This window comes from Neovison vison, chromosome 1 (assembly GCF_020171115.1).
Source record: "Neovison vison isolate M4711 chromosome 1, ASM_NN_V1, whole genome shotgun sequence".
Lineage (NCBI taxonomy): Eukaryota > Metazoa > Chordata > Mammalia > Carnivora > Mustelidae > Neogale > Neogale vison.
This window is the reverse complement of record NC_058091.1, coordinates 147,138,432-147,158,865: the sequence shown is the minus strand read 5'-3', so window position 1 is coordinate 147,158,865 and position 20,434 is coordinate 147,138,432. Positions and strand designations below refer to the sequence as shown.

The 20,434-nt window shown below is 40.3% G+C and overlaps 1 protein-coding gene across 3 annotated transcripts in view; it reads left to right on the top strand.

The window, feature by feature from the left end:
- The window catches only part of SLC17A1 (solute carrier family 17 member 1), a 45,060-nt gene that overhangs the window by 780 nt on the left and 23,846 nt on the right, over nt 1-20,434 (top strand). For all 3 annotated transcript variants that reach the window (XM_044260189.1, XM_044260193.1, XM_044260183.1), the window contains exons 2-7: nt 4,203-4,486; nt 5,655-5,735; nt 10,915-11,087; nt 14,668-14,901; nt 14,985-15,072; nt 15,420-15,506. In XM_044260189.1, coding sequence (XP_044116124.1) covers nt 5,702-5,735; nt 10,915-11,087; nt 14,668-14,901; nt 14,985-15,072; nt 15,420-15,506 — 616 coding nt within the window. In that variant the 5' untranslated portion in view covers nt 4,203-4,486; nt 5,655-5,701. The remainder of the gene's footprint in view (nt 1-4,202; nt 4,487-5,654; nt 5,736-10,914; nt 11,088-14,667; nt 14,902-14,984; nt 15,073-15,419; nt 15,507-20,434) is intronic.

Here is a 20,434-nt window from a genome sequence, read left to right as displayed (position 1 = left end):
TACGGGGATCCAGGGCTGTTTCCTTGGTTGCTTCCTGCGGTGATCTTCACCACAGAGACAGTAGAGCCATGAGGTTATTTCATGTTGAGGTGATGGGATAGGCATGGTTCTGAATGAAAAACCAGGGCAAGTAAACAGAGGTCAAATCTGTGTACATTAAAAGACCATGACTGAGGTCTTGCTCTCATCTAGAATCTAGGAACTTGGGACACGAAAGTAAACTGGGCACAGTCACTATTCTCCAGTCTAAAGTACAGGACAGACAAAATGGCTGCCAGGCCTCTGCCTTAGGCAAAATAGCAGAGGGACATACAGACAGTTGGGGAGACCATACAAGCGGTTCTGACCCCTAGTGGAAGAGCACAGTGAGGAACCTTCCTCCACAAGAAATTCCTGAGCTAAATGGGTTGTTTTATGGTAAGATTTCTCACACTGAAGCCCAACACATGCAAAAGCATGGAGACAAGAAACGGGATGAATTCTGAAAAAAATGACCTGCCTCCACGGTCAGTGAGGAAAGAACAGAAGATGAGATGAGGAGGGTGAGTGTGACCAGCACATGAAGGTCGTGTTTGCCACGTTAGGGAGCTTGAGGGAGACCCTACAAGCAATAGTGGCATGGAGAGAAGAAGAGAGACATCCATAATGTTCAGGAGGTAAAGTTGAAAGGTCATCGTATTTGGTTAGATGGATGCTGAGGAATCTGGGTCTCTAATCTGACAGACTGCAAATAGAGTGTCTGAACAACTAAGCCAGAGAATGCAGGAAGAGGAGTCTTTTTTAGAGGGAAGACAATGATGTGGGGCCATGTTGTGTTAGTGATAATAATGAGGTAATCAAGTGGGCATGTGTATTCGTTTTCCTGGGTTGGCCATAACGAAGTGCTACAAATTGGGTGGCTGAAAAGCAGTAATTTATTGTCTCACAGTTGCAGAAGTCTGAACAGAGCAGCGGATTTGGTCCCTTCTCAGTGTTGAGAGAAAATCAGTTCTGTGCCTCTCTGCTAGGAGCCTCAGGAACTCCTTAGTTTGTAGAAGTCTTTCCCCCTTTGTCTTCGTATCATCTTCTCTCTGTACATGTCTCTTTGTCAAACTTTCCCCTACTTGTAAGGATGTCCCATGTTAATGACAGATTTTTTGTTTTATTTTGGGGGGGGGTTTGAGAGAGAGAGAGAGCATGCCGTACATGGAAGCTGGGGGAGGGGCAAGTGGAGAGAGAGAGAGACAATCTTAAGCAGGTTCCACGCTCAGCACAGAGTCTGACCCAGGGCTCCATCTCATAACCCTGAGATCATGACCTGAAATCAAGAGTCAGCTGCTCAACTCACTGAGCCACCCAGACATCCTGCTAATGACAGGTTCTTAATGTCATTCTTGAGAGTACTAAATGGATATGACCAACATGCTGAAGGCCCTGAGGGTCCAAGGCTGAGCCATGTGCTTCTGAGTCTTTGGTGTAGGTACTTAATAAATGTCTGATGAATCTTAATATAGGAATGTTATCATAAAGCAAAAACGTAATTCTATGTATTAGGAATCAAGATGTTTACTGTATGACAAAAATTCAGGAGCATAAAGTCAAAGAAGTTTTAAAAATCTCTCCAACATTCAAATTGAAGGAAATATCAATCCGAATTTATAATTTTTTTCTTAAAAAATAGTTCTTTTAAGTTCTTCTGCTGAAAGGGGCTAGAAGCAATGAGACCTAGGAGCAGAGAGTACCTCAGTGTTTGGAGCGTGGCTGTTATCTGCTACTGAAAGGAACCAGCACTCCATAAGAAAGCCCGGGTTCCAGAACAGGAAATACGCTAGAGAAGTCTGGAGTGTGTGTGTGTGTGTGTGTGTGTGTGTGTGTGTGTGTGTTAGAAAACAAGGAAGCTTTCCCAGACAACTAGGGTCAGGTCTTAATAGATAGAAACCAGCTGGAGTAGCCTCCTACTGGCCAAAGAAGGGACAATTTAAGCATCAAAAAACAGGGGCTCAACAGATTGAAACACATCAAGTAAAACCCATGAAGTCATAATTTTCCTTGGTCAACTTCACTAAGGCACTAAATTATTATTCTACAACTTCATAAAGTATCCTGGCTTTCTTATTTTTTTAAGATCATTTATTTATTTGAGAGAGAGAAAGAGAGTGCACACAAACAGTAGGGAGGGACAAAGGGAGAAGCAGACTCGCTGCCGAGCAGGGAGCCAGACATGGGCTCATTCTCAGGGCCCTGGGATCACGACCTGAGCAGAAGGCAGATGCTTAACTGACGAGCCACACAGGCGCCCCAGCTTTCCTGTTAAATTGTGTTTCATGTTAACAAAATAGTCAATTGGGCAAATATCCTGTTTTGCAGAAGGCTCCAGTTCCTACACGACGAAGGCAGGACAGAATTAGGAAACCATTTTGTAACTTTTAATAAAATAATGGATTTACTAACAACCATCAAAGTCCGCAGGCAAAGGCTGCTGAGAACTTCATTGGTGGATAAATCAAGCTGAGACTATCTGAACCCACCAAGCAATCTTATCCCACTAAAGATGAGTCAAGCTGCCAGCAGCTCATGAAGGATTCTTGTCCTTGGTCTAAGCAAGCCTCTCCACACACCAGCAGCTTCCAGAACATAGGGAATAAAAAATTTATCAAATGACACTGAAAGGAAGCAATTAGCCAAATCAGACATGAGAGTCACTCTGCAAATGAGCCGGTTTTGTTACTACTGTTGTTTTTAAGTAACAGCTGGTACAAAATGAAGGGAATGATGGTTAAGAAGTTACAGAGAGGTGAGAGCCCTAAAAGTTACGGACCACACGTGGATCTTGTCTGGGTCCTCATTTAAATAAACAAATGATTAAATAAATACATGAAGTATTAAAGGATAACTCTAAAGCAATTGGAAGCATACTCATAATGACTAGCTATTAGATGATATCAAGAGATCATTGTCTATTAGATGGGCTGAGGGCATGTTATGTTTTTTAAGGCACTAATGAGTTCTATACCCAGACTGTCCTTTTTGTGGGAAAAATAACATAATATTTGAGATTTATTTTAAAACACTACAGAAAACCACCACTGGAGAAAAATATATAAATATATGTATGTATAAAATTATATATATTGGTGATTGTTGAAGCTGGTTAATGGGCACATGGTTACATTAAACTGCTCTATGTTTCTTCTATGTTGGGAAGTTTCATATACAGTGTTAAATTTAAAAACTTAATAAGAAACACAGAATCCAGATGTAGAATCCAGAAGTGATTTCAAAGCATATCACAGAGCAACATAAAGCTTTGGGGGTCAGCATACAAGAAGATCATTTGCTCTGGGTAATCAGTGACGAGAACCCGAGACATGGACACCAGATGGGAATGCTGTTTATTTAAAATATGGACATTGAGCAGCTGCTGATCTGGGGCTCCCATCACTAAAAGGCTGGAGAATGCCAGAAATGGCCAGCCTCATCATCAAACTGTACAAACATGCAGGGATAGCCAGGACATAGATTTCAGATGGGGAAAATATCCAACGGATTACATAAGACATCAGAGTCTTTGGGGCAAATAGGTTAAACGTTTTCAACATTTCTTTAGAGAAAATGATTGGGTCAATTAATAGAGTATCTGCTATGTGCCCAAAATTTATTAGGCACTTTATAAGTATAATAACATATCTCTTAAAAAATGCTTAAGTATGTAAGAAACTATATGTCGTACAAAGTCCCTGATTTAAGGGCTTAGATGTTCCTATCTGATCAGTAGGTTCCCTTCAAAGAATTCCAAGGTAAAAGCGCTCCTGGGTGTCACTATGGGTAAGTAGCAGAACCAGGAGAATGTAGTCATTGCAGAAGCTATAGGGGAAGTCACTTTCTTTGGAGGATATACCTTAATAAAATGTACATCTCTCTGAGTAGCTTGAGTGTCAGGCAGATGTGGCCTTTGCAAAAGAGAGAAAGGGGGAGGGGAGGGAGGGGAGGGAAGAGAAGAGAAGAGAAGAGAAGAGAGGAGAAGAGAGGCGAGGCAGGGCAGAGAGAAGGGAAAAGAAGGAAAAGGGATGGCAGGAAAGCAAAAAGCTAATAGGGTGTTTATCAGGCATTTAAAAAGCCATAGCCTTCCTGTCAGAAGAGTATTACATACCCAGAGCCATGCTCAAGAGAAAACATCTACCCTGGGAACACTTACGCAACAGTCTGGTTCTCCTTCCTGGCAGGAGGAGATGAACGATGTCTGGCTATAGGGTCATGAACTTGATGGCTGATTTCCAGGAGGTTTCTAATTTGCTGGAAGATTGTAAGACTCACACTCCTCATCTGAAGATTCAAGAAAAGGTAAAAGTGAAGTTAAAAACTAACCCTTTTAACTTGGATATAATGAAGTCAAAGGATTGGGTGAAGGATTAATGGGGCTAAAAGTGGTAAATCCAGAAGTTCAGTACTTTTTAAAGTTCAAAGGCTTCGCAAGGGAAGAAGGAATCGCTTGTCTCTCCCGAATCAGGTCAGTCTTACTCTTATGTTGATATTAAATGAAATTAACAATTCCCCAGAGTGATAAGGGGGACTTCTCTGTTAAAGACCTTATCAAGGGTATTTAGCAAGCTCAGGAAATTTGGGGGAAAATATGTATTTCCACAGATTCTTTCCAAAGAAAAGTAAAAAGAACCTATTTCTAGGGATGAATGTGATGTGGACAGTTGTGTGGACAGTCAAGGAAAGAGAAGTGTGTGGTGTGTGCTGTCTGGTGCTCGTGTATCTGTGAATGGTGTGAGGTGTCTGTGGTGTGCATGGCAGCTGGTATGCATAAGTATGTGATGTGTGTATTTCATATATCTGTATTGTGTTGAGATGTGTTTGTGTGTGGTTGTGTGTGTGTGCGGAGTGTATGTGTGTTTGTGTAGTATGTTTGTGGTGTATTGGTATGTGTGCTTGTGCACGTGTGTATTTGGAAATAAACAGCAGACCCAAAAGATGTTTCAGCATGTGATAATGGTAGTTGACCAGTTGCTCACTCAAAAATATTTTGCAAATCCAACCTTGGGAATTTATCCTTGAGCATCTGGTCATTCAAATTGATGCGGCTGAAACTCAAGGTGTAGACAAGCAACATGACCAGTGCCTGTTAGCGTACAAACTGGTCTGTCCAGGAAGGAGGCTATGTGAGAATGACCTGCTGTCCTCGAGGAGGCAAAATTAATAAGCAGATAGTTATTCTTTAGCCCTATTAAGATGTAAAAAATTATTTATTTGATTTTACTTACTCCTCTTCCAATGTTCTTTTTGTACATTCAACTTTCTGACCGTGAGCGATCTCCTCTTGCCTGAAAAACATGTTTTAACATTATTTGTAGGGCACGTCAACCGTCAGTGAATTCCTTTAGTTTTTGTTTGCTTCACTTTTGAGGAATATTTTCACTGCATGTAGAATTATGGGTTAGCAGGGTTTTTGTTCTTTTTTAATAGTTTTCAGGGGGCATCTATATTTTTAGTCAACTTAAAAAACACAAGAGTGCAATGTCAAAAAAAAGCACATGGTTGACTTAAATGGGTACTCGTGGGAGGAGAAAGCTTCCCTTTGATGCACGCTTTAAATCAGAAAGGAGGACTGGGTGGTTTCTGGTCAGTTCTTCCCTGCACCACGCTGACACCAATGTGTTTTACACTTGCAGTGGAGAGCAAACCCTTCAAGTAAGAAGAGAAGAAACTGGAACCCCTTATGCGAATGGATAACCAGTTCCCTCCCAGGAAAGGTACAAATTATTCTTTATCCCAGTGCATAGGCTTTCTTCTTCTTAGATATGACATCAAGGCGCACCTTGGTGGTCAGTCAGGCCTCTGACTCTTGATTTGGGCTCAGGTCATGATCTCAGGGTCATGGGACTGAGCTCCATGTAAGATTCAGTGCTAGGCGTGGAGTCTGCTTAGGATTCTCTCTCTCCTTCTGCCCCTCCATGTGCATGAGAGCTCTCTCTTTTAAAAAAAAAAAAAGAGAGAGAGAGAGAGAGAGAGACATCATAGATTCTAGGTGAGAGGATTTTCCCATAAAAAACATATAAAGGGTTAGAATGCCTGGGCGGCTCAGTCAGTTGAGCATCTGACTCTTGATTTGGGCTCAGATCATGATCTCAGGATCGTGGGATTGAGCCCCAAGTCAGGCTCTGTCCTCAGCATGGAGTCTGCTTGAGATTCTCTTTCTCCTTCTCCCTCTGCCCTTTCTCCCACTTGTGCTCTCTAAAATAAATAAAATCTTAAAAATATATATATAAAGGGTCTTAGAAATGTTCAGGGAAGGATGTGAAAAAAATTAGTCCTACTCTAGTTTTCCATTAGAAAAAGCCCAATACAAAGAATTCACTAAGTTATTTTGATTCTTATATATTTGTCAGTTGAATCACTTGCTGGAGAATATCAGAAAGAGGTGCACAATTTTTGTTGCATCTCGAAGAGAAAGAGACAGATGCCCAGATGGAAGCTGGGCAGGATGAATATTCTGAAGTCATTGCATCCTTGGACATCAACACTTGCATATCCTGAAAACTTTTTTTAGCCACACTGTTTATTTTGAGCAGGGCAATGGAAGGGCAATAAGAAATTACCACTATTGTCTTAGAGTTATGTGCATGTCCAGGGGAACACAATCTAAGGAGAGAGAGTGGGCAATGAATTATATTCTTTTTCAATTTATGTAAAGATGAGTGGTCTATTAACTTCTAAGTATCTTCTTGTATTTTTTTTATATTTAGTGATTTGGATAGTTTTCTATTGTTCATTTAATCTATATTCAAACTTATATACAGATATACAAAACATTTAAACATATAAACTGATATGTATATATCCTTAATTTCTGCCATTTTTCTTACCATTTCCTTCCTTTTTGGTTCTTTGGGTTTTTTCCTTTGCTAATTTTCTGTCTTTGAATTCTTTCTTCTTTTTTGATAATCATCCTCAGGGTATACCTTTGGCTCTAACTGTCCATGAGTTGGACACGATGCATCTTAGTGTTGCTCATCCCACGCACTTTGGAATTTCTCTTGGTTTACTTTTTAACTCAAGGCTTATTTAGAATTAATTCATGTTCTTCCTGGAGCAAAGCAAAGGAGACGAGTGCATGAACTCAAAAGGCCATCCCTGACAATGACATCAAGTTCTTCTCTGCACATGCCGAGGACTGCCTCCCTTCTCTAGAAGGATTTTTATTCTTTTTCTCTCTCTCTTTTCCAGGGACTATTTTCTGTTAGTTTTCCAGGTCTATTCACTTTCCTTTTGATCAGCTTTGGAGCAAGCCATCCTCAGTGTGTGTGCATATGTGTGTGGTTGGAGACTTTTTTTTCCGATGGCCCAGGGATAGTGAGTTTTAGGCTGCAAGCCAAAGGAAAGACAGGCTGATAACTGAATTGCTTTCTTCCCTCCACTGAGCTCCAGGGTTCATTCACTGCAGGCAAGTTTCCACAGCCCCTCATTGAGCCAGTGGGTCTTTGGCATCTACTTGTCTGAGAAGAGGGTCTCTTACTAGACCCTCCCATTGCCAGGGTCTTGGCACTTGACTCCTTATTGTCTCTGTGCCCTGGGAGGCAGAAAACAAGAACAAATAATATTTTTTTTTTTAATGCTGGTATCAAACATCTTCAGAGAAAAATCTGCCTTCATTGGTCAGTATATGCCTTTAGGAGCCTATCTCCACCAAACTCTTGGTCTGAATATTTCATTTTTCCTAGCAGATCATCCATGCTTTTAATGAAATAACTTACTTGACTGATTGATTTTTAGTTGTGGGGGCCAGAGGAGAAGGACGAGAATCTCAAGCAGGTTCCATGCTTAGTATAGAGCCAACACAGAGCTCCATCTCTTGACCCTGAGATCATGACCTCAGCTGAAATCAAGAGTCACATGCTTAACCAACTGAGCCATCCAGGTGCCCTGAAATATTTTATTTTGAATACATTTCATCTAATATTTTTATCTGTTACAAACAGATCAGTCCAAAAACCAAATTTTCCAGGCATTAGTGTAAATTCACTTAGCAGTATATCCAACATTTGTCTAGGTGACCTTCAAAACCGTATGAGTCAGCAACAGCATTTTACTCTCCCTCTCCCCCTTTTGGAACTGGAACTTCTGCAACAATGACCCAATGCCTGTCCCACCTCTGTATGGCAAGACCACTGGGGGCAAAGAGCTTGCCTCTCATTTCACAAGTCCACAGATACAGAAATATTGTGCTCCAGTGTGACCATCCTTTACATCTGTTTTAGATCATTTAGATGATTAAGATTTGTGACTTTAAGCTAATGAGATTTTGAGGAGGAGACAGTTGAGCTGATACTGTATTATGAGACTTTAAAGGAACCCTGGAAGGGGGTGAGTGTGTTTTGCATTTGGGATGAATATGAATCTTTAAGGACTGGAGAGTGGGCCATGGTAGCCAGAATCCTAAGATCACCCCCAAGATTCTGACCCCTAGTGTATATGCATTTTTTGCTAGTTATTCAAACGAACACTAAGCAAGGTGCTACATCAAGAGATTTAGCAGATTTAAGTAGGGTCCCAAATCAGCTGGTCTTAAAATAGGGAAATTATCCAGAAAATAACCCCGCCCTTAAATCTGGGTCTAGAGGTCAAAGACCAAGCAGTTAGAGAGACTCAGTGTGAGAAAGTTCAATACTAAGACAATGCTAAGATTCTTCCTGGCTGGTTTTGGAGCTGGAGGAGGCCATGTGACAAGTCACAGGAAGCCTCTTGGAACAGTAAACAGCTCCCAGCTGAGAGCTGGCAGGGAGTCAGCAACCTCCATTCTGCATCCATAGAAAACTGAGTTCTTCCAATAATCTAAATGAGAATGGAAATGGATCCTTGCTGAGAGTCTTCAGCTGAGAACTCACCTGGACTGAACTCTTGAGTTTTAGCTGTTTAGACCTTGAGCAGAAAACCCAACCATACCATGCTAAACACTATGCTAAAACTTCTGACCTACAAAACTGTGAGTTAATAAATGGGTGTTGCTTTAAGCCATTATGTTTGCATAAAAAAAAAATTTTTTTACACAATAACAGAAAACGAACACACTTTTTAAAGCCTATCTACAACTGAACCTTCAACAAAGCATTATCTGAAATGTACAAACATTAGAATCACTCCTTATATACCAGGAGCACTGGTATAAAATCCAGGGATGACAGGTGCAACCAATACGCTGGTGGTTCTGCTCCAAGGAGAACATGAAATTAAAAATCCGAGGGTAGCAAAAGAAGAAATAAAATCGTCATTATTTGCATATTCCCAGCACAGACAACTTCCCCAAATTAACAGCGGTATTTTTAAGAAATAGCAACTTTTGGCTAGCTGCTGGATATAGTATCTATCTTTAAAAGTCTAATCCATTTCTTTATACCAAACACAGGCAAATAAAAAATGTAACTAAAGAGACACCAAATTACCCTCCATGGGGATGTAACAATGTAGCTTCTCTCTTCTCTTTAGGGCTGGCCAACAAATGTGCTTTTGGATCTATGCCAATCTGATACATGATCATAATTTCTCAATATGTTTTAAAGATTTATTGAAGTATCATTACATACAATAAAATCACAGATCTCGGGTGTACCCTTAAATGAGTTCTGACAAATGCATAGACTTGTGAGCAACACTCTTAGAACATTACATTACAGTTCCATTAGGTTCTTACTGGTTCTCTTGCCTTGAGGGAATTGCTGTATCTAACCACACAAATTAATTTCGCCTGTTTTTAAAAGTCATAAAAATAGATCTCTCTAGTATGCACTTTTTTTGGTGTCTAGTTTCTTAAGCTGAGCATTTTTTTTTTAAACAGATTTTATTTATTTGACAGACAGAGATCACAAGTAGGCAGAGAGGCAGGCAGAGAGAGAGGAGGAAGCAGGCTTCCCGCTGAGCAGAGAGCCTGATGCAGGGCTCCATCCCCGCACCCTGGGATCATGACCTGAGCCAAAGGCAGAGGCTTTTTAAGCCACTGAGCCACCCAGGCACCCAAGCTGAGCAGATTTTCGTTGACATTCATCTGATTGCTGAGTGTGTACTTCCTTACTTTACATTTTTGAGTAATGTCCATATAATACGGTTCATTCTAAACATTCACCTATTTTGAATAAAGCTGCTATAAACATTCTGGTACAAGTGTTTTTGTAGACCTATGTTGCTATTTCTCTTGGGAAAATGCCATTTGTTGAAAAAGTCTTTATTTTCCTCTGCTATATTGCATTTAGTGCATTTATTCAAAAGCGTTTGACCATGTCTTTGCATCTGTTTCTGGACCCCCTACTCTCTTCCACTGATGAATTTGTTTGGCCTTACACAAACACCATGCTCATTATTCTAGCTTGAAACTACCTCAAAAAGTAATTACATTTCTTTTAAATGTAATTTTCCTCTGCAATGTGCTTTTATGACTATTCATACACTATTGATACAAATTTAGAGAATGAAACAGTTTCCTTGGAAGAAAGTCTTTGTTGTTATTAAGGGGACTTACTTCCAAGACTAACCCAGAGTACTTGTAAGTAGTCCCATTAATGAGACAAAGTATCTGGAGGACTGGTTTAATTTTCTGAGACATTCTTGTTGGGATTATATGGTAGGAAGGTATGGGACTATGATAATCACATAGCTTCTTATTGTATCATAATTTCTTAAATGCCATTAAGTACAATGAAATTTTAAATTTAATAATAAAAATTTTAAATGAATATCTAGGGTTCCATAACATAATACTATATGTCAGCTATACTTGAAAAAAATATATGATATATATAATTGATTCTATATATATATGGTTCCATACACATATAATATATATTATATATATGTTTCCAAATTTCTGAGTGCCCTTCCTGAAGCTGCTATATGGTTTTATCTCAGCTGTGTTAACAATGGACACTTTGTTTTATTTCTTAGTTCCAAGTTTTTGTTCCTTCCGCTACGGATTATCTCTCCTCTTGCATTTCTGCAATGTCATAATAACCGCACAGCGCACGTGTCTGAGCCTCACAATGGTAGCCATGGTGAACAGCACAGATGCTCATGGTTTGGCCAACACCACCACAGAGGAACACCTGGATCACAATAAGGTATATAAAAAATATTGTCTATAGTTACAAGTTTAAAATCCTCTCTTGCTAATCAATTTGTGTGGCAATCGAATGTTACCATAATTGATGTGACAGTAATCACTAGAAAAAGAAGTTCAAGTCTTTATCTACCTTGCTAGGTAACCTAGTTAGTTAGTAACCTAACTAAACATGCCCCATGATTTCAGCATGCCTTATATTTGTGAAGGGCTTTGTTATATGAATCCTTCTATGTGAAGAGGAATAAAAATCAAGCATCAGGGTTCCTAGAATTAAGGAGTGTGGATAAGAGAAAAGAAGAGAAAGCATTTCAAACCAGTAAAGACACATTGTTTCTTTAAAAGTTTTTGAGTATGTGGTATATTTACATGTTTCTCTAATTTCATCTCTGGAAGGTAATGGGTTGCTACTTATCAGAAGATGTAGAATAGGGAAAAAAAGGAAACGAATGGGAAGAATATTTTTTCATTCTATTCTTCCCATGTTCTGTTATGAATGCACAGGCAAGCATGAGCAGTTTCTTATTTTTACCTTTTTTACATTAAAAATAACACTTTATATACAATGTATGGCACCTTAATTTTTTTTTTCATAATCAACAGAACCAGGCTTAGATATGACACATATGTAGGAATTCCCATACACGGAATTTAAAATAACTATAATCAATAATTTAAGGCTCTAATGGAAAAAGGCTGCAACACATAACACCAGATGGGTAGTGTCAGTAGAGATAGAGACTATGAGAATGAATAAAAAAGAAACAGAAATCAAGGCAACTGTAACATAAAGAATGTTTTGACATGCTCCTAAGTACTCTCAACATAGCTGAGGGAAGAATCAATGAACTTTAATAGGGGTCAATAGAAACTTCTCAAGCTGAAATGAAAGAGAATGGAAGAGTTGGGACGGAAACTTAAGAGACTATGCCAGAATTGTGGAGAATATCAACAGGTATAGGGGCACTTGGGTGGCTCAGTTGGTAAGCATCAGACTCCTGCTTTTGGCTCAGGTCCTGATCTCCCAGTCATGAGATTTGGGCCATGCCAGGCTCCACACTCAGTAGGGAGTCTGCTTGCGATTCGCTCCCACTCCCTTCGCCTTTCCCCCACCCTCTCCCTCAAATATATCTTTAAAAAAGTGGGGGCATAATATATAAATGGCTAGAATATCAGAAACAGAAGACAGAGAGAGTGGCAAGAAGTAATATCTGAAAAATCAATGGCTGAGAACTTTCCAAAATTACTAGACAACCAAACCATAAATTCAAGAAGCTCAGAGAACACCAAATAGGACACTAAAAGATAACAATTAACAAGAAAAACCAAGCAGACATACATATTTACGCTGCAGAAAACCAAAACAAAGAGAATATCCTGAATGAAGCCAGAGGGGAAAATATCTAATAAGGGTAAGAATTACAGAAGACTTCTTATCAGAAACCATTCAAATTAAGAGACAGAAAATACTCTTTCAGGTGATGAAAGAAAAAGAATCTGCCAAGTTAGAATTCTATATCCAATGAAATTACCAATAGACTATTTCACACAAATAAAAACCGAGGTAATTTATTGCCACCAGGCCTGCCGTAAAAGAAATGTTAAAAGATGGGAGATTTTAATCCAACTGTACCAACTTTATTCATTTATTTTAAGAGAGAGAGCACCTGTGAGCAGGTGGTGGGGAGAGGCAAAGGGAGAGAAGGAGAGAGAATCTTAAGCAGGCTCCACACCCAGCATGGAACCCAACCCAGGCCTCAATCTCATGACCCTGAGATCATGACCTGAGCCTAAATCAAGAGCTGGACCCTTAGCTGGCTGAGCCATTCAAGCACCTCTCAATAATCACTTTATTTTTACTTATTTTTTTATAAAGATTCTTATTTATTTATTTCAGAGACAGAGCAGGCTGGGACAGGGCAGAAGAGGGGAGAGAGAAACTCAAGTAGACTTCATTATGAGTGCAGAGCCCCATGGGGGACTTGAACCCACAACCCTGACATCAGACCTAAGCTAAAACCAATAAATATGTTCATCAGTAGATAGATATGCAAAACTATGGTATCTCCATAAAACAGAGTATGACTTAGCACTAAACAGAAATGAACTAGTGACACACAGAACAACATGGATGAAACTCAAAATAAGTATGTTGAGTGGAATAATCTATATACATAGTACATGACTCCATTTATACAAAACTTCCAGAAAATGAAAATGATGTCATAGCGACAGGCAGATGAGTGGTGGGAGAAAAGGAGGGAGGAATTATAAAAGTAAGGCAACTACTGTAGGTAGATAATGCATTCATTGCCTTTATTGTGGTGATGGGTTTGTGAGCATACACAAATTTAAATATTTATCAAGTTGTATCCTTTATAACGTTATAAAGATTAAATATGAAGTTCACTGTGTCACTTGTCCCTCAAAAATCTTTTGAATTTTTTAATCCAAACTTTCTCTTGAATTATATTCTTTAAATATTTGTACTATTCCAATGCTTTGGTTTCAATATTGAGAACCATGTTATAGAGATATATCTACTCCAGGGGCCATGTACTGAATCCTTCACCATAGCAAAAAAGGAGGGAGCTCAAGCTGTGGAGGTCCTATAGAGGCTCCCTCTGTAATGCAGGGAAACTGATATCCTTCAAATGTGAGTCACAGAAAAGGAATTCTCTTTGCTGCCATGCAAAGGCACTAGATGAACAAAATGAGAAAATATAGCATGTAATTATTCCCAAATATGAAGACTCACCAGAAAACTCTTTCCAAAGAGCAGATCTAAATTGTAAATTTAGATTTTACAATCTAAATCTGAAATTACAAAAGGAACCTAAAAGCTCATGAAACAATTATAGTTATGGAAGGAGTCACCACAGGGAAGAACATACAGCAGCTCAAAGCCAAGATGGTCAGGCAACAGGAGGCTATGTTCTGGCCATAGACAAATGAAGACAAGCAAGCTGGCAGAACTCAGGGAAGGATTATGGAAAAACAAGACATTTAGAACGTTTTAGAAAAGAAGAGACACCAAACCAAAAAAAAAAAAAAAAAAGAGAGAGAGAGAGAGAGAGAGAAATGGCCTTCTCCCTTCACTGTTTCATCCAACCATTTCCAGTTCAGCCCATGATCGTCTTTTTGTGATTTGATCTATCACTATTTCCTCTCTCTGGGAGTAGCCTGGATGTGGGGGAATGTTGTTTTGTGGATGAGGTTAACTTACTGGAGGAGTAAGAGGACAAGAAAAGGCAAGAGGACATTCATGACTGCAGTGGGTGTTATACTCTACAGAAGGGCTGACGTGCAGCGTGGCAATGTTCCGGAAACAAGTAATAAATGTCCATGCTGTCCTGGGGCCACAGAGGGTGCTCTCAATGGCAAGGACTTCACTTTACAGTTGAAGACGCCACTGTTACATGACAGTACACACAGGAGATGTGTCGAAGGAACAGCAAGGATCCCATGATGAGAATGAGGCAGAGGGGAGCTTGTGGGCTGGTAGAGCAGGTCCCCCGCATCTCTATTGCAGTAACTCACAGGATGTAGAGTGGCTCCATGTGTCTCCTTGTTTCTTTCAGAACCCCGTGTATAATTGGAACCCCCAAGTCCAGGGCTTCATCTTCAGTTCCATCTTCTATGGTGCACTCATCACCCAAATTCCTGCTGGATACTTGTCTGAAAAATACTCCATCAAGAAAATGATTGGCTTTGCATTCCTCCTCAGCTCTCTGCTTAGCCTGTTAATGCCGATGGCAGCTGAAGGTGGAGAAGCTTTCCTCCTGGCATGCCGGGTAGCCCAGGGAGCAGCCCAGGTATTCAGATACTGCAAATCCTGAACAGGGTTTAAATACACAGAAAGTACCAGAAATCAGATGTTCCATCCTTCTGATTGCAGGGGTCGATATCCATAGCTCAGCATGTCGTGTGGGTCAAGTGGGCTCCTCCCTTGGAACGAGGCCGACTCACCTCCCTGAGTCTATCAGGTAATGACGTAAGGCCTAGAGTGTTTGAATTCTGTTGCCATGTCATTCTGTCACGTTCTCCGTGACCTGTAAAAGATGTGTCTTTTCAAGTGTCTGGGGCTTTGGAAACCATCTGCTCCAGCATCTTTCCTTTAAAGATACGGAGACTGTCTAAAGAAAAGCCTTCTTTATCTCAAACAACAGAAAAAAAAAGAGGAAAAATATTTCATTCTTTTCTGCTTTACATTCAGTATTCTGCTTTACGAATGTATTTCTTTGGAAATTGTTTATTGCTACCATGAGGCTGTGTTATCTCTATTCTCAGATGCCTATGTTTCTTAGCGGTGTTCTTTGTGTCCTCTGATTAGGAATTCTGCTGGGGTCCTTCGTTGTTCTGCTTGTGACTGGATTCATCTGCCAATCCCTGGGCTGGCCCATGGCCTTCTACATTTTTGGTAAGTCTCTTTCTGTAACATCCCAGTCATTATTCAGAATTGAAAAAAAAATTAAAAGTAAAAACTATCAGGTAATAATTTATATAAAGCTAATGACATTTAAAATCATGAACCTCATTGAAAGAAAGAGAGAAGGCAACATTCATTAATTTCACATTACAAGCAGAACTATTTATGTGTTATTGTACATAAGCTCTGCAATTCTATCATGTAGGTACTAGAGATCCATACCCCTTATAGGAAACCCTTGAGAAAAGGGATGAGCCACTACTGTTCATAAAAAGGAGCATACAGACTGAAGCGATGCTACGAAGGAGTTATGTCAGGGAAGAACCCCCAATCTCACTCAACTCTCTTCCTTACCTTCTTCTGAGGCTGCTTGCCAAATCAATCTAGAAAGCAAAAAGCACAGGCACCTGGTGATATTCCTTCAAGCCAGCCATCTGTGACCAAAGCAGGATAGAGAAGGGTGAACAGTGGGTCTAGAGGGACAAACAAAGACACCCAATGCACATGGCAAAGCCACAGTGTGGAAACACGCCTCGAGTCCTCCAGATTCCATTGCTCTTCATCACTAGATTAGTCATCAGTAGTAAGTGATGATGAGTATAGTGACAGTACCCAAACCCTGCACCAGGAAGGGGGCCAAAAGAACTGGGACTGTCTAGCCTGGGAGAAAGAGCATGAGCAGAAGAAAAATGCACACCTGCTCTGTATTACAAAATTAAAAGTAATCAGAGAAATAACAGGAAGCTGAGGTTTGTGCTCCTTGAAAGACAAGCTCAATAATTAATGCTGCCCATCAGCGCTGATCAGAGGTTGGATGACCTCCAACACGCATGGCATATTCATATTCCAATGTCATAAACATGTGCACAGTGACAAAGGTCATCTGCTGTTCTCCCGGGTGGCTCCATGAAGCTCAGAGAGAGGCAATGTTCGTTGTCCTGGGTCAGCAGCTTTCCCATGAACTGCCTCAGATGGAGGCACCTGGAATGGGGGAAAGGCTTAGAGGGTAGCAGGGTAGGGATTTGGGCATCTGCCTCCACAAGTCTTTACAGTAAGGCATCACACCATGCCCACAGAGGCCAAATGGCTGGCCCCAGTTTGTGGCAGAGGCAAGAGGAAAACAAAATGGTTTTTGTTTCATCTGAAAGTTCTTCTCAATCTTTATTTATTCTTCCCCATAAATAATAATAATAATAACAATAATAACAATAAATAAATTAGATCCACACCACTTTAAAGAACAAAATAACGTCTGCCTTCGAGCAGATTCTAATTGCTGGAGAAAGGATCCCAGAAGAGCAAATGGGTTCATAAACTCACATTTGTGCTTAAAACAGCTGTCCAGCCTGCTAAGTTTCCCTCCACAAGGACTATTTTGAACTTCTCAAAACTTCTCTAGTCTCCTCAAGTCTCGAAATTGGCTCCCTTTTTCCTGCCTTCTCTCTCATGTCACCTCTCTTAGAACAGCGGAAATTATTGCTCATCCTGTCCGTACCTACTACCCCATCCTTCCAGACCTCTCAACTTCTGACTTGTGTCTGACCCATTCTGCCATTAAGACATTAATTTATTTGTGAGTATGTGAGAGAGAGCACAAACAGGGGGAGCGGCAGGCAGAGGGGAAAAGCAGACTCCCCTCTGAGCAACGAGTCTGATATGGGACTTGATCCCAGGACCCTGGGATCATGACCTGAGCCAAAGGCAGACGTTAAACTGACTGAGCCACATATGTGTCTCATCATCAAGATACCTCTTGACAAGATCATTTGTGGCTTCACTCAGAGCTGCCCTGATTCCACACTGTGCCCATTCTTGGTCCCCTCCAGCCAGGCCCTCTGTGTTGTCTGTGGGGTCAAGATTATATACTCTCCAGAGCCCATGTCCATCACTCCTAGTCATCACTCCCAGAAGTTTTAGCTCAAAAACCACCAAGGCTTTTCAGACTTCTCAGTACTCTTCAGCACATCCACTGAATTTAGACTTGGCCAACGAGGGGCAGGCAAAACTGCTTGCAGATGTAAATGGAGGATGATGGGGAAGGCAAGAATTTCGACAAATAACTAACTGAAACTTCTAATGGTGTGGGAATCAGCTCTGGGTAGGTCAAGCCTCAGACCATAGTGACCAGGGATTTGTGACCAGTGGAATCTAAGAATTCTAATTTTAAACCTCATTCTTCCTCAGGTTTCTTTAAAAAATTTTTGTCTTAGATTTTCTATAGTTTGAATATAATATGCCTTGGTGTGAATTTTTTTGTATTTACCCTTTTGGTGTTCTCTTGAGTTTCCTGTCTCTGTGGTTTGGCATCTATCATTAATTTTGGAAGACTCTAACAATCCTTCAAATATTTCTCCCATTCTTTCTCTTTCTTCTCCTTCTGATAGTACCATATGTATATATTACACCTTTCATAATTGTCCCATAATTCTTGGATACCTGTCATTTTTATTCTTTGCAACTCAGTTTTGGAAATTTCTACAGACATTTCTTCAAGCTCAGTGATTCTTTCCTTGCTCACTAAAGGCATTTTTCATTTCTAGGTTAGTGTTTTTCATTTCTAGCATTTCCTGCTGATTTTCTTCTTAGAGTTTCTATCTGTCTGCTTATGTGAATCATATATTCTTGTGTGTTGTCCCGTTTTTTAGAAGAGATATAATCACGGTTGTTTTAAATTCTTGATTTGATCATTCCAACATCTCTGCATTTCTGAATCAGTCCCAGGGCTTGCTGTCTTCAAACTATATTTTTTTGTCTTTTGGGAAACCTTGTGATTTTTTTATTGTTGAAAGCTCCATAAGATGTACTGGATAAGAGGAATGGAAACAGTCTTTCAATGTGAGGTTTTATGTTTATCTGGCTTTGCTAGGGGTTAGACATTGCTTATTGTGTTATAGCTCTAGTTTCAGAGATTACAATTCCCTCTTTTTTTTTTTTTAACAGTATTCTTAAATGAGGTTTGACACATGCAGTTTTTCCATTTGTATTCCCATTTTTATACAGGGAAACTGCTGATGTGGTGGTAAGGTGATTGTGGGGAAGACAGTGTTCTATGGTCTTATGGTTACTCTCAGTCTTTTGGTAAGCCTGCGCCTCTGGGCTTCACCTTCAGAAGTCCTTCCCAGTGTGCTCCCCATTAGGTAAGACAGGAAGGCCAGAGGGAGTAGCAGTTGAGTATTTCCTCTCACGTAAGCTGGTTAGACTGTGGTAGAAGTTTCCCTTCATAGCAGGCTTTGTTAAGAACGGAATGCTCTAGGCATAATTCAAAACAGCCACTTTTCCTTTCTCCTGCTAAAAGGATGTAGGAATTTTTGTCTGATCTTCACTGTGAGAACCTGGCTAGGTCTCCTAAAGGTAGAACTCTCAAAAGTATGAGGATCCCTCCAGGATTCCCCCCACTCCAGATTTTTTTAACTCTCAAACTTGTCCACATAGCCTACTGCTTAATTGCCAGGATTAATCAATTCCCAGGCTTTCTTACCCTGGTACTTGTTCCCATGCAGTTTTCTGCTTCTGGGCTTCTGTTCCAGGAAGTTGTGAGTCTCTGCATCCAATTTTGGGTACAGTAATTTGTCCTATGGCCTCAATTTTCTGAGAAATTTTCAAAGAAGAGCTGTTGATTTTTACTTTGTTCAACATTTTTCTTATCATGAGGATGACTATCCAGTTCCTTAAATGCTGGGTAAGAAACCAGAAGTTTCTCTCCAAGTCATTTTGAAGTTACATTTTTGTCAACATAGGATAAGAAGACACACTTTAAGTTTCTTAATAAATCTGTAACTTAAACATTCATGTGGATTTCCATGTCTCGTCTTGCCCTAGGCCTCACAAATGTTAGAGCTGGTCAAACCTCCATGCCCATAAGCCAGATGGAAGTTCTCCAGTCCACATCTGACCTGAGCTCTCAATCACATCTATCACCAGTGATGCCTATGCCTCGTGCCCTGGACCCTGTTCTTTTGGCCATTCTGTCTCATTCTTTTGTAAACTCATCCTCTTCTACCCCATTAACTCTTGTCTTTCTTCAAAGCTCTGCCCCAGGCTGCTCCTCAAGGACTCTACTCCAGCTCTAAAAATATAATTCATGCTAAGTGTCAATTACCACTTATTAACCGTGTGTCCCGGGGCAAGGATGGGACCTTTCTGAACATCTGTATTCTCATTTGGAAAAGTTCCTGAGTCAACTGAAATAATATATTAAAATGTACATATTACACATGTATTTATTAGATAGTCACCTCTCTCCATTTACGTTTTGCCTTGGGAGTGGCTACTCAGGTCACAGAATGACATGGAAAGAGTATACAGTAGAACTATCCTTTTAATGCTGTTGAAAAGAGTGTTGTAAAAGTCTAAGATCTTACAGTGGTTCCAGGTTTCCACATGGTCTGATCCTATCACCTCTTGTCCTCAACCTTTCCCGCCATCCCCTTGTTTCCTCTCCAGACACACTGGCCTCATGACCTCATGATCTCTGCTCTCTCTGTCTGGAATGTCCTTGCCCCATATCCATGTCCCAGCCTTTACTGAGCATGACACTCCCCACCCCACCCCTGCCCCCATAACTTCTCTCCATAGCTCTTATCACTGACATTTAATACCTTTTACTTATTTACTTTTCATCATCCCTTTCTCATCCACTAGAAAGTAAACTCTATGAAGACAGAATTTTTGTGTTTTATTCATTGCTACATCCCCAGCATATAAAACAGTGAATGGTACATCATGAGCATTTAATCAATATTTGTCAAATGAATGAATGCATTTCCGGAAGACTGACTGGGTAGTACATACTCCCTGGTCCTAACACATGATTCCTCCCAGAGGACTTGTATAATCCCCCCAGCCTGAGCTGAATCTTAAGAGCACGGCCAAGATGTAGCTCTCAAAGGTAGGTGATTGTCAAGCCCTGTGAGGGCTCA